The sequence below is a fragment of the Colletes latitarsis genome, chromosome 9, assembly GCF_051014445.1.
Source record: "Colletes latitarsis isolate SP2378_abdomen chromosome 9, iyColLati1, whole genome shotgun sequence".
NCBI lineage: Eukaryota > Metazoa > Arthropoda > Insecta > Hymenoptera > Colletidae > Colletes > Colletes latitarsis.
The window spans coordinates 25834751-25849163 of NC_135142.1; the positions used below are offsets into that span (position 1 = coordinate 25834751).

At 43.4% G+C, this 14413-nt stretch overlaps 1 protein-coding gene across 3 annotated transcripts in view; it reads left to right on the forward strand.

Annotated features, from left to right (window-relative positions):
- LOC143345738 (terminal nucleotidyltransferase 5C) overlaps positions 1 to 4311 on the forward strand; it is a 148042-nt gene extending 143731 nt beyond the window's left edge. For all 3 annotated transcript variants that reach the window (XM_076773112.1, XM_076773114.1, XM_076773113.1), the window contains exon 2: positions 1542 to 4311. In XM_076773112.1, the coding sequence (XP_076629227.1) occupies positions 1542 to 2858 (1317 nt within the window). In that variant the 3' untranslated portion in view covers positions 2859 to 4311. The remainder of the gene's footprint in view (positions 1 to 1541) is intronic.
- The last annotated feature ends 10102 nt before the right edge of the window (positions 4312 to 14413 follow it).

Below are 14413 nucleotides of genomic sequence, written 5' to 3' on the forward strand. Positions count from 1 at the left end.
TTGTAATTGACCCCTCTAATTAAATATAATATTTTTAGAATGATTTGAAAATTTTCCGGTAGCCTCAGTAATCAGTTCTATCGAATCAAAGAAGTTTCTCTGCAGCGCACAGTTGTTCCCTGTTATCGAAGTCTTTTTTTCCCCCCAACGTGGCCAGTAATCGCTGACAATTCAACGAGCGCGTTCTTAACGAGGCATTCAGCAACGTCTAGCTTCAACGTTCGCCAACGTTGGCGCGATTCTCGCTTCCTCGAAGACACACGAAACTTGGTACGATTCGTTCGCGTCGAGAGATTCCAGAAATTGGCAAAATTTTATTCAACCAAGAGCACAGTAACAATTCATCCACGAGACGTTTATTCGATCGATTTATTTTCTTTTATACGTTCCGTGATTCAAATTCAAATTTTTTATTTGCACCGTAGTTGACTTTTTCGTTCGTTCTGCTACGCTTTTGTGGGAATAAAAATGTTGCCCGTCCGTAGGAGAGTCCATTTAACAACAGGTGAGAACTCGAAAGAGGTCCGTGGACTGGCGAACGTGCATACTACCCGGACGTAACCTCGTGGCATTTCGAAATGTGCGCTCGTACAACTCGACACACATACACGCGCCGTTTAAGGGCGCGTTTCGCTGTGACGGATAGCGATTGTGCTCGAGAATCCCGTCCCAAGAATTCTCGAGACTTTTTTAAGAAATTTCCACTCATAAGCAAGTGAGATTCCCCGTCTGAATAAAAGAATGTCGAGAAAAGAGCGAAAGATCTGAACAACCGAGTCTAAAGACGAGTATTTCCAATTTATTAATCTGTGCACGGTATATTGATCGTTATTCCGATCGTTCTACATACAATAAACATTTGTCCGACTCGATCACTTTACGAAAACAAGTTTCGACTACGAAGTGATGTATTTATTAAAGAACAAATTTTTAAATCTATAATAATAAATTATAAAATAACGAATACATATAATAAATATGAGAAACGTTATAGAACTGTTGATGAGATATAAAAACTTACGTAAGTTAATTTCTTGAAACGCCTCCTTTGTTCTGCACTTCTTGTCGTTTCTCGTTTCGTTCGTTATATATTATAATGCTTTTTCCTGTGCTTGGAAGGGAAAAGGTTAAACGAAATACAACTTGGTAAATCAATCTCGCTTTTCGCTTTTGCAATCGAAAAAGGTCAATTGCTTCGATGAAAAACGAAGTTTCGACCCGATGTTCGTTCGATAAAAATTGCAATCTGAAATATAAAATTGAATCGTATTTCACGTTGAATATATAAAACTGTCAGGATAATTGCTCAATCGAACAAAGCTCCGTCCAACTCTGTTTCCAATTAAAAAAGAAAACATCAAGACGAGAATTTAGAAAAGTTCGAGCTTCATTGATACTTTTAAAGACTTTTCCACGTTTCAGAACCTCGTGACGCGCGATAACTCCATTTCGTGTACAGCAAAGACGAATAGCTTCTAAATGCTGATAATTTCGAAAAAACCGAGCAGTTACTGACGCGTTGTGTTCGATTTGTGTTGCAGTGTGGCTCCCTGGAGATCGGCGAGGAACGCCAGCGTCGGGTCGCTATGATGGAGTCCCTGTGCCAGGTGAACGGCACCAAGACCAATGGCGGGAACGAGAACAGCAACAGCAACGCGAACAACAACCCGGACTGTCCAGATCCCCAGCAGAGGTTGGCGGTGCTCAGCTTCGAGCAAGTTCGTCGGTTGAACGACGTGATGAACGAGATGGTGTGCATCCACGGTAGAGGCAACTTCCCCACTCTGGAGGTTCGACTTAGGGACCTGGTGACCGTGGTGCGCAGCAAACTGGAGTCGGACCCGAGCAACGGCGGGGCTGGAATGAGGGTACGCGACATACGGTTGAACGGGGGCGCCGCGTCTCACGTTCTGGCGACGGAATCGCAGCCGTACAACGACCTGGACCTGATATTTGCGGTGGAGCTGTCCAGCGGGCGAAACTACGACAAGGTGAAGGCCGCGGTGCTGGGCTCGCTGTTCGACCTGCTGCCCGAAGGCGTGAGTCGCAAGCGTATCACCACGTGCAGCTTGAAGGAGGCGTACGTCAGCAAGATGGTGAAAGTGAACAACGACGGCGACAGGTGGTCCCTGATCTCCCTAGGCAACTCACGGGGTCACAGGAACGTCGAGCTAAAGTTCGTCGACTCGATGAGGCGGCAGTTCGAGTTCTCGGTAGACTCGTTTCAAATAGTCCTCGACTCCCTGTTGCTGTTCTACGAGTGCAGCAAGCTGCCGATCGGCGAGAACTTCTACCCGACGGTGGTGGGCGAGTCCGTCTACGGTGACTTCCAGGAGGCCCTCTACCACTTACACAAGAAACTGATCTCGACGAGGCATCCGGAGGAGATACGCGGCGGCGGTCTCCTAAAGTACTGCAACCTGCTCGTGAAGATGTACAAACCCTCTCAGCCCGACTACATAAAGACCCTCGAGCGATATATGTGCTCGAGATTCTTCATCGACTTTCCGGACATCAGCCAGCAACGCGCCAAGCTGGAGAACTACCTGTGGAATCATTTCGTGGGACCGGAAGAGGAGGCCCTCAAGTACCCATACCTGATACTGCTCCACAACGTGGTGGAGGAGTCGACCGTGTGCCTGATGGGCCACGAGAGACGACAGACCCTGGCGCTGATCGACAGCCTCGCGTACCAGGTACTCTGCCAGGAGCAGCAGCAACGGCTGACCAGCCATCAACAGGCGCCACCCGGTCCGCCAGCCACCTACGTTTACGCGAACGGCTACTACTACGCTCCCGTGATACCCACCGCGTGCTACACGTGCACCTGCAACTCGTGGATGGCGTGCTCGTCGTGATGCGACCCCGACGCCAACGCCATCACCACCGCTACGACCACGGTCACCGACGTCCGCGGTACGATCGACGCCAGGCGTCCACGACACGCTCGACACCGTCGTCCCTGCGTCCTCGAGGTGCTCGAGGACGAACCGTCGACCTTGAGCGACTCGATCCTCAGTTGACGCTGGAGCGTGACGCGGACGGACGAAGAGGAGCTAGCTTAAGCACGGTATTCTCCGTATTCGTCGTCGTTGGGGGTCGTCGGTGACAGTGACCAGGGTCGAAGGAAGACTGATGACAACCGGGGGGAAAAGACGACGGGTGCGTCTCTTCTTTTTCCCCCGGACACGCGGTGGACGCGCTCAGTTGTCGCGGGAGGACCAAACGCGACGGTAGCTTTGAACTACGGTCGTAGGGGATCAACTGAGAGACTACAAGACTCCAAGCGAAACGAATACAAAGTAACAATTGTGTTGTGTGCCTAACATTCGAGCGAGAGACAGAAAGGGAATGCATATATATTATATATACACACATATATATATATATAATATAGATATATATACACACACGTACACGCGCGAATAAACGAGGGGATCGTCCGATGAGACTCCGATGGTCGATGGACGCTCTTCAGGGCGCGCGTAGTTCACGGTGAGAGACTGTGCGCGCGCGTGTTGGTCATTCCCAACGAAAGGGACGGATCTAGGGATCCCGCGGTCGAAGAGGAACGCGGAGGAAACACGGGGATGGAGAACCACGGGCGACTTCGACGGAGCGCGCACTCGCGAGAGAATCACGACTGAAAATTCACGGAAGCGTCTCGCCGGGCGCTCCGGTCGCCCCCCTTTGAACCTTCATTTCTTTTTTTTCCAGAAACAGAAAACCAGAGAAAACGCAAAAAAAAATAAAGATATAATAATAAATAAAAAACACATGTTTCGAGTAACGCGTACCGAGAACAGACGAGGGTAGTGGTAATAACGGATCACAGACGGACAAAAAAGAAAAAGAAACCGGGCGTGGCGTTTGCAAACAAAAAATATTATAAATATATAAATATATATTTAAATATATAAATACATGTATAAAAATCTATGTATAAATATTAATGTGTGGCTGTGAACACATTTCATTTAGATACTATGTAACGTGATAAGATTGAAATCGAGGACGAGCGACGCGCGATCGGTGCGACACGGAGAACGAGCTTACAGGAGAGGGGGGGAGGGGGCGTGGGAGGGGAGACCGTTTTCCCATTCGTTTCTTTCTTTCGATTCCCGCGCGGGAACCGTGCGCGCACACACACGCAACGGGCGCGAACAAACGTAAACGTACACGTACACGCGCGCACATTCGGAGCGGAAGAGGCGACCGATCGCGTCTCGGATAAGCGTGCATCGATCGTACGAGTATCTCCGGAACGGAGACGGTTCTTTCCCGGGTTTCGAGGTTCCAAACGGAGAAAAAGGAAACGAACCCGTCGAAGGACGCGACCCAGGGGGTACCCTGGAGGCGCAAACCCCGTCGTCGCGCTTGCGCATGCGCCGTCGATCGGCACCGCGACGAGTCTAGTCTCTCGCGGCGGCAACAGCTTGCATAACTTTCTTTATTAGATACCGTAATTATTTAATACCGCGAGCGAGAGCGTCGCCGCGTCCAAGATGTGTGTGGCGCGCGTGTAGGTGTGTGCGTGCGTTTATATCTCCGCGTGCATCTGCGCGCGTATACGCTCCTATACGCGCGCAGAACCCACCAGCCACGGATCTCCGGGAGCGTTTCTAGCGCGCGTCTATGTGTGCCTACGTGCGCACGCGTTCGTACAGAGAGACAGAGAGTATGTGTGTGTGTACGTATGCGTGTGTGTCGGTACCGTCTTTATATGTGCGTGTCCGTATCGACTGGTGACCCCGTTAGTTAGCTCAGTCAGTCACTTTGCTCGCTCGCTCGCTCATCGGTTACTCTAGCCAGGCCTCGCTCGCTCACTCTTCCTTTCAGTTTGCAGGCGAAAGTAAAGGCCTAATAAAAAGCCCCGCAAACTGGTTTTTCTGGTATATCGCGTGTTAATGCTAAGGAGAGCCAGGCCGACTGGCGTGCACCCGGTGCACCTCTAGCCGCCGCTCTACTACCACCACCTTCACCCACCAACGCCGTAATCCTCGCCCGTTTCGCGATCGTCTCGCGTCTCGACTGTCACCCGGTGCGTTACCCTCCTCGACACCGACGTCGTCGACGTTCGCTCGAGTCTTCTCTCGTCTCTCCCACGCGAGACACGCGACGCGATACCTGGACGAGGGAACTCGCGGACGTACGCGAAGATGTCCCAACAGACCAACGTCGCGGTAGATTGCGATCGAAGGAGGGTCGACCATTTTCGAACGCGTGTCGGAAACTTTGCTGGATCCCACGCGCTCCTTGGCGTCGCGAGCGATCGTCGATTGCGATACCTTCTCGACTCTCGAAAGTTCGACAAGCTTACCCGGGTACTCGGAAACTTCAACTGGAGCTCGGTCTGGCATTCGCGGTTTAACATTGCGCGCGCGATCGCCGGAAGCGAATCCTCCGCGAGACGACCGAAGCGGGATACCTCGTCTCCGAAAGTATGTATTGCATCCGAGCCAATCCTTCGATCGGATTGGCTTCGAACGACCCTCGAACTACTTGGAAACTTCGACTGGAGTTTTGTTAGCGTTCGTGGTTTAGTATTACGCGCGAGTGTTCAGTTGGTACGGCCGGAGTCGATCTTGACTCGAAAAACGTGAATAGTATTGCCAACCGGGCTCTCCAACTGCTGGAATTTCTTTTTGCATTTGATGTTTAGAATTATAAATGTAAATGTTCAACGTCAAGACGACCAGAGTCTGATATCTCGACTCCGAAAGTATAAATAGTATTAGATCGTCAGAATTCTAATGGAAGACAACTTGCACTGTAATTATCGGTTCTGAAAATTTAAATGGCACGGTAGAACCTCTATTATTCTATATCTTCACATCTTTTTCGAACGTTTAATTGCCCAAACGATGGCTTTCTTCTACCTCAGATTATCAAAGATTCTCGACAAAAACGCGTTTTTCAGCCTATCAGTTATTTCGTCTGTTCAGTGTTTTGATTAAGCTTGCATTGCCATTTTAATGCTAAATTGTAACGAATAAAATTAGTTTCAATGCGAGAATGTTTCGATAGGAAGCAGGATATTCTACGGACTAGGAAGGTTCTACTTAAAGAGAAGTTTGCTGCATATATTCAACAGTTCTTCGATTGGATAGCCTCTGACAACTCGTAAACTACGCGAAGACTTCAGTCGAAGCATCGTACTTAAACTTCGGAACCCTACGTATTCCTTGAAAGCATGGAGCAGGATCTTCGTCGATTTTCTCAATCGTTAAACTCGTTGCTCAGAAGCAACTGTGATTTGAGCATTGCTTCGTTACATCTGTGTCTTCGACGTTCAAATCGTGGATTCGATTATAAAATTTCGACCAAGGTTTCGCGTTAAAGTCGGCCTGTGATAGAAGAAAACACGTAGATCTTCCTCGGTGCTTTCGGATAGTTGCTAAGAGATTTCAGTTGAAGTTTCGTTAGACCTCGAACGAGGAAACGTAATATTAGAATTGTGAAATTCGTTTTTAGGAGCTAACTAAATCTGTACAACAGGGATCTAGGAAGACGAAACCGATGAGTCGAGACGTTTCGGGAGTGGCAAAGTTTCCTAACGATTCTCGACGCGCGCCAAACTCGAATCGATCGAGAAAGCTCCTTCGATGGTGGAAAAAAAAAACGATCGAAGGCTGGAAAGTGTCCTGTAAAAAGTATTCGTTTCGCGATTAAAATCGGAGCAGACTGGAAATGTTTAATCATCGAGTCGGTTTCTCGTCGTTTGATCGTCCGTCTCGTCGATGCTTTAATTCCTGAAAGCTTTAAATAGCATCCTCAACATCGATCACCGTCACAATCTGTCAGTTTCGATCTAGATTACCGATCGTTTTAACGTAGGTGACAGGTTTACGTATACATAAATATATTCGTTGTATAAATTGAACGTGTGCGTGTAACCCTTTAACCGGGTACATTCGAGAAGCTCGCGTATTTTATCGCAAACTTTTGTATTTTTACCGAAATCCTATCGCGTTAATAAACGTTACCGAATGAATCGTGCGTAAAGGTTTTTTAAACAGTTTTTATATGTACCCACTTTGGAGACAGTACCGAATCGTTAAAAAAAATCTGATTTCCACTCTTACCTACGAAATTTAACGAAAACTGATCACGGTTAAGGGGTTGATAACTCTATCGATTTATTCGCATGTTTTCGCACTTCCTTCGACACGATCCAATCGAACGAGATATTTTTTATTCGCGTCGCGCCTGCTTCTGACGCGTACGTTTCAACCCTTCGCGCGAGGGACTCGATTTTTAGACGGAGTTAGATCGTTCGACACTGAGGATTAAAGGAAGCACCGTAATATGTTTGTTTTTTAGAATGTATAGAAATCCAAAAAGACGTTTTATGGAATCATTTACTCACCGGCGGGGTTTGAGAATAATTGTTTTTTTTAAGTACGCGGTTAGTCGCTCGTTTTTCATTTTATCGATCGTTCCTTACGACGTAGTCGCGATCGATGCCTCGAATCGCCTCGAAAATTCACTTAATACCAATCTCCACTTTTCCAAAAATTAGTAACGACAAATTGCCAGTCTCGCGCGAGCTGTTCGTACCGTTTACGTTTCGAGAAATTGTCAAAATTAATGGTAATTTTAAACGCGAGGTTTTAAATGGTCGTGTCACATTAAGAATAATCAATACGCAATTTCCATCAAATTGTCCAATCGCACATTATCGTACCACACGCTATAGTTACGTGTACCTAAATTTTCTGTTCGTACGGGCTAATTTTTTTTTAATCGTAGTATCAATTTTATATTTATTACAAGTGTTAAGTGCGACTCATGAAAGCAAGTATGGGGCTCGTGATCCAGTTAGTCGTATTATTTCCTGTATGAATAATTTATTTTTTTAATTTATTTATCAGCGGGAACTAGATCCTTTTTGTACATAAAAGAAAAAAAAAGTAAAAAAAAGAGCGAAATAATATGAAAAATATACACAAAAAAAAATTAGGGACAATATGTATACTTGAATAATCTAGATTTCTTTTCTGTGGAATCAAGAGTACAGCGTACAAGATATTTTCGGATATTAAGATTATTTGATTATATACAACGTTATGTGTATTTCTTTTGCTGAATGCACGTAAATTTCTTTGAATTGGGTTTAGATTCTCTAATTATCGATGTAAGTTTATGTAATCACGTTTATTCTGTAAGCGACTCAGAACGCACGAGTAGCAGCAACAATAATAAAAATACCTTATTTGCGGATTGACAATTTGTCGTTATTACATCGACAAGCATACTCTTTAATGTTTTCCAATAGACGTTATCTTCTTTCATAAATCTCGCGGTAGCGTTGGCTAATCGTCGTTTTAATCTTCAGATCTCACAGACACGTACAAGTAACGTGACTTTTTTTAACACTGGAGGGAGAAACAAACGTTGCAAATTGAAAAGCACATTTCTTGGGCATATTTTTCTCGCGTTTTATCAGTCTTTTATCCGATATTGTTTAAAATAGACGTCAATTTCCCTGTTCGAAGCAAAGATAGGAAAGTTTGTGGCTCAAACAATCTTTAATTGCGGAAGAGTTAAAAAAAAACTAGTCCAAGACCCGAGAAGCATCAGAACATCTTCAGTAAAGAAAACTATACCGCGGAAGAAGTTTCTCGAAATCCAGAATTCTTCCTTCCTTCCTCGAAGATTAAGAAACGATCGGTGTATCCAAATTTTCGGTCGAGTCGAGGCACCCATCGTCGAAAACATCGCGTTCGATCGAGATTCGTACCAGGGGCGCGCGATTTCTTCCGAGGCGTCCCTCGATCGATCAATCGAAGGCATCGATTGATCGCGATATGTCGAAATGCGTCACTGGAACGAAAGGTTCCTAAAAGAAGTGCAATCTGCTCGAGCATGGGCTCCCTTTCTTTCTTCTTCGAACGTTCGGTATCGTCTTCTCTGCGCAACCTGTTCAATTATTTTAGAAAGAAAAAAAGATAGAAGAGTAATTTGTCCATCCAATATGATTAATAATTCCTTTCGAGTTGGATCCTCCTTTCTTTCTACGATACTCAAAGAACAAAGAATAGAAAATTAAGCTTCCCGAGGACTTCTGTGAAGATCTTTTTGTATACCTTGGGTCTTGCATTTGTTTACGTAAGGAAACATATTTTTACTTTTCTCTTTGAACCGTCGAACTGAAAGTGCCGAAAATACTATTTATTTGCTGGATTTGTGAGTGTCTGCGAATCGATGTATCGAACAGGTTGTCGCGCGGTCTCGAATCTCGAACGTCGACGATTCGAACAAGGCGGACTTCGATCGCGACGAAACAAAAGCGATCGAAAGAGATCGAAGAAGCCGGGGCACGATGGATGTTCGCGAGATCTGCGTTTGCGTCGCGAGTTGATAAGATGTTCATTGTAATCGTGGATGATGTCACTTCGAAACGAGCGTGCAGCGTGATCGATGCTCCGAGCGAATTTGTCAATCGTGCTTAGAGTTTTCGTTGCGAGAAGAGAGAAGAAACAGGGACGAGAAGAATGCGCAGAACGATTAGGGGAGGGAACGACGATAACGACGATCGGGGAAAAATCGAATTTGAAAAAGAAAAATTATAGTCGTCGATACACGACGGGATCGTCGACCGCGTACGAATGCAGTTTCTTTTCTTTTTTTATTATTATTATTATTATTATCGTTAATTATCGTGTATTCGAATCCGCGATGCTCGAGTTAGTACGTGAATAATAACCATATGCTCGCCACACGGATTTTTGTACGATGATGCCGCGCGACACTGTACTCGCCCCGATGATTATAATGATTTTTATATTTGAAAGAGAAGAAGAAATAAAATGCATTTACCTGACACAACACTATGGTTATTATTCAGCAGTCGGAGGAAGAGATCGATGTCCTGTTCGAATATACAGGGTGTACGGCCTGGGAAAGATTGTAATGGGAGATTCAAGAGGCCAAAATAGGACGAAAATCAAGAAGTACTGAATTTTTTTCTAGAAAATGCGCAGGATTTCGTGGGTATGCCTGTTCACCAAAAATGATTGTAATTGACTCTCCCAACCGAAAATAATTTTTCCAGAACGATTTGAAATGTTTTTTTTTGCAGGGTTACCAGATAGTTATGGTCAGACATTACATTTTCAGTAATGAATTTTTTTCTCGAAAGTGAGTAGCATTTCGGGGGTATGTGTATTCACCAAAACTGGTTGTATTTGACCCCAGAACCTAGAAATAATTTTTTTAGAACGATTCAAAATTTTTTTTTTTCGTCGAAAAATTTCACATCTTCTTGAATTTTTTTCTCGAAAGTGGGTAAGAATTCAGGAGTATGTCTATTCACCAAAAATGATTATAATTGACCCCTGTAACCAAAAATAATTTTTTCAGAATGATTTGAAATTTTTTAATAACTTGTTAACGAAGCCTCAGTCAAGAAATTGATATTCTTGATTTTCGTCTAATTTTGGCCTCTAGAATCTCCCATTAAAATTTTTCCTAGGCGAACACCCTGTATAGTTTGATAATTACGAGGTTAGTAACGGCCAACGCGACGATAGTAACAAAAATAGAGTATTCGTAGAAACGAGAGGTGAAACAGAGGCAAATTGAGAGCGAACGAGCGTAATTGCGTGCGTATTACGCACAGTGTAGAACGAAACATTGGGTATTTTAGAAGTAAATTCGTCGCACGATATTAATAAAACTTTCTATGAGCATACTTGTCCCATCCAATGTCCGAGTCACGTGCATTTTTAACATTTTGCGATGAGTCTTCAATCGTAAATTGAATTTTAGCGTAACAAATCTTACTTAGACAATTATATTACTATATTAAATATTTCATTGCGTAACTCGTTAACGGTTGTTTGTAAGAATTTTTATAAAATGTTTCGTGAATCGTTTCGGTTCGTTCTTCTGAAAGCAACAATTAAGGTTGATACAATAAATATTTGGACGAAACAGACGTTTGTACGAACCCTTTTTTTTTTTATTTACTTCTACGCTCGCTACGTGTAAAATCGTGATATTTTATGAAACACCTTGTGTGTAAACGCTGGAATGTACTGTCCGCGAGTTTCCACCGGGAGAAAAGCACTTTTATTGGAGTTTTCATCGACAGAGTGTTCAATTGTTTCGAATCGGTGATTCTAACTTCGGCCCCGGGGCATGCACGCATGACAAATCGCGGTAAACTCGACCACAAACGATTCTATATCGTTTAATCGAAACTTTTTTTTAAACTCGATGCATTTCACCGCGTCCATTACATTCGGTCGACGTATTTCCTTTTACACTCGCTTTAAACAAGGTGCAACATTCGATAGATACGACTATCTGGAAATAGAAAGAATTCGTTTCTCGAAAACCGTAAAAGACGCGAGAAACGAAAAATACGTAAAAGTGTGTAATGGCGAATGTATGAAATTTAACAGATTTAAAAGAGAACGTACTAGGGAATCTTAATTTATCAAATGACACATTATTTCAGTCGTGTGGATTTAACTACAAATTGTTGGGTAAATTATAATCTGAATTAAACCTCCGCAAAGCGATTACACGATAACTGCACGGTAATTATACGATTTAATGATTTACGATTACGATTACACGGCAATTACGCTGTAATTGCTCCGTAATTACGTGCAACGCAAACTTTGTGGAAGTAATCCCGGCAAACGTAATTAGATTACATTTGCCCGATGCTACTACGGATCGAGAATGTTTAATTATCAGGACAAAAGACCAGAGAGTCAAAGTTACTCTAAAATCGGATTTGCATCAAATAACTGGAGGAGCATGAACAGAATGAAAAGCGTAATTCGTAATTCATGCCTTTGTTTATTGTATTGATCGACCTTTAACGATAAAATATCAACGATACTATATACAAAATAGATCGAAATCGTCTCCTCCGACGAAATGGAGCTTCGCCTTTCGAATTCGATGGCGAGCAACGATTACGCGACACGATAAGAGCAAATCGTGTCCGTTCCAATCACCCGTGTATCGCCATTCTATTTTAATACTGAAAGAGCGAGGCTAATCGCGCGAATATCTCTCCTGTTAATACGTAGCGCCAAATGGAACCGTAACGCGTGCTAATTGCGCCAATTAAAAGCGACGAGATCCGTGGCAGAGCGAGAAACCGTTGCGGCAGAGATTCGCCGAGACTTCCTTGGCGTTCGCGTGGATCGCAGGAATTCCTCGGACCCTTTGATCGTCCAGCGCGCGGATCGAGAGATCGGGGGAACCGAAACCGCGAGGAGGAATCGAGTTTTCCGCGAGCGTGTCGAACCAGAGTTGGGTGAGAGTATCGCGAATCCGTAGACGCGTTGCTGTCCCAATTAAGTCACTCACAGAAATCTACACTCCGTACTCTTGCAATATTATTAAAAACAAAAAAAAAAAAAAAATACGAGTAATCCCGTAGGAAGTACGATTGTTCGTCACTTAACGTTAGAGATACTTCACGCTTAACCGTCTCTCGCAAGGCACGGCGCCATTTTGGCCCGATACCTCGGGGAATTATTAGCCCTTAGGAATAAGTTTAACCCCAGAAGCTGCAACGTCCTCTCTTTTTAAAAACATCACGGATTTTAACGTAGCGGATAAAGTTTAAACGAATTACGTTCGAGGATCGATCGCAAAAATTGTGTATTTTCGAGGAGATCGATCGCTCGAGCTCAGATTCGTGGACTCACGCGTACGTGAGAACAGACGGTTAAGCTTTAAGGCGATATCTATTTAAACTCCTTTAGAAACGTCGGTAAATACGATGGTAAAATGTCACAAATATCACGAGTGTATTAAAGTTACACGATACTGTTCTCGATTTACTTTAGTTTCTCCATGCCATAAATGAATATATATGTATATACATAGATATATATAGATTTATGTGAATGACTGTTCCAAAATCGTTCGAAGCGACGACAGTTTGCGGGTACACATTTTTAATGTCACTGTGGTACTAATGCCAGCGACACTACGCGAGACATTCGGACAGCAACGCGTGACACGTCGAGAGGCATTGTTCTACGATTTTGTATCCGTGCGAGAACGTGGCATAGCGTTTGATAATCGTTCTTTCTTCTTCATTTCTTTCTTTTTTTTTAATAGACACGAGATAAGGATATGAATATCGATTTGCTTGTACGAGTATTCAAGTCAAAGATTTAATAATAAAGACTATGATTTACACGTGTGTGCTTGTATTATTGCAAACTGCGCCCGGAGCTGGGTAATTATTTACCGAGGAAATATTTTAAATGCTATTTTAAACGAGCGATTCTTTCTGGGAACAAAATATTTTTATTATTGAAATCCATAATGCAATTGTTTTAAAAAAGTTCCAACGAATGAAATATTTTATTTTCGAAGGTACACGTACAATCTGAAATAAAATATTTATTTACTATTTACTGATTAAAATAGCATTTCGCCCAGCTTCGATCGTGTAGCTGAAGATTCGTGGATCCCGAAGGAACTTCGACCCTCTTTCGCGTTTTAACTCGTCCTGATTCCTTTGCTCGTGTTTCATGGTGCCTTCGTCAATCGTGAAAAGTACAATTTTGGACGAAAGAGAAGTAACTAGAGTCCAGTTATTTTTGTAACGTAATCTAACGATCCGTTGATGAAAATTTCGTCGCATCCGTGACTGCTACCATGAATGTCACAGCAGTCCTAAGAACTTATTATTACTATTATTAAACGTCTTTCTTACGCATTTATTGTAGTACAGACGAATACAGAAAATAGAAACAGGAAGTACATAAATACCCTAACTTCGGATCGACAAAGGTTGGCAAAATTCGAACGGAACTTTGATTTATTTTTTATGAAACGTTTTCGTCCTGTAATTGAAATTTTTTTATTCCCTGTTTAAAATTTGTGAGTAGATGAGAATGTTGCCCGTCTCTGTCGAACGTAGTCCAAACTTTTCGTCCAAACGAACGTCCAAAGATTCTAAAAAAAAAAAAGCGTCGTTTTGTCCATTATTTCACTCAACTCTGGACTGTAAATAAACGCGGCGTTTCGCGAGAACGCGCGCACCTTTAATGATGTAGGTATTTTAATTGCATCGTGGTAATTAGTTACATCACGATTATACCAGCGTGAGAGTGAGAGATTGCGTGGACGAGAAAGCACGCGTTTAGGGTAATTTTCACGAGTGTCGAGCGACAAGATACATCATAGTCTGATTCTTCTGTCTGTATGCGTGCGTGTGTGTGTGTACTCAGAATAGAATGCGTAGGTATACGTACATTAGAGACCGTAAATTTGAGACTATTTTCTTCGTTCCTCATTTTGCAAATTATCTAGCTATACTCGCGAGTAATCAGCAGGGGCGTTCCTGAGGTGTCAGTCGCCCACGTGTGAAATTTCAAAATGCTGACCCAGTTTTCGCGAGGATTTTTATAAATATACGTATCAA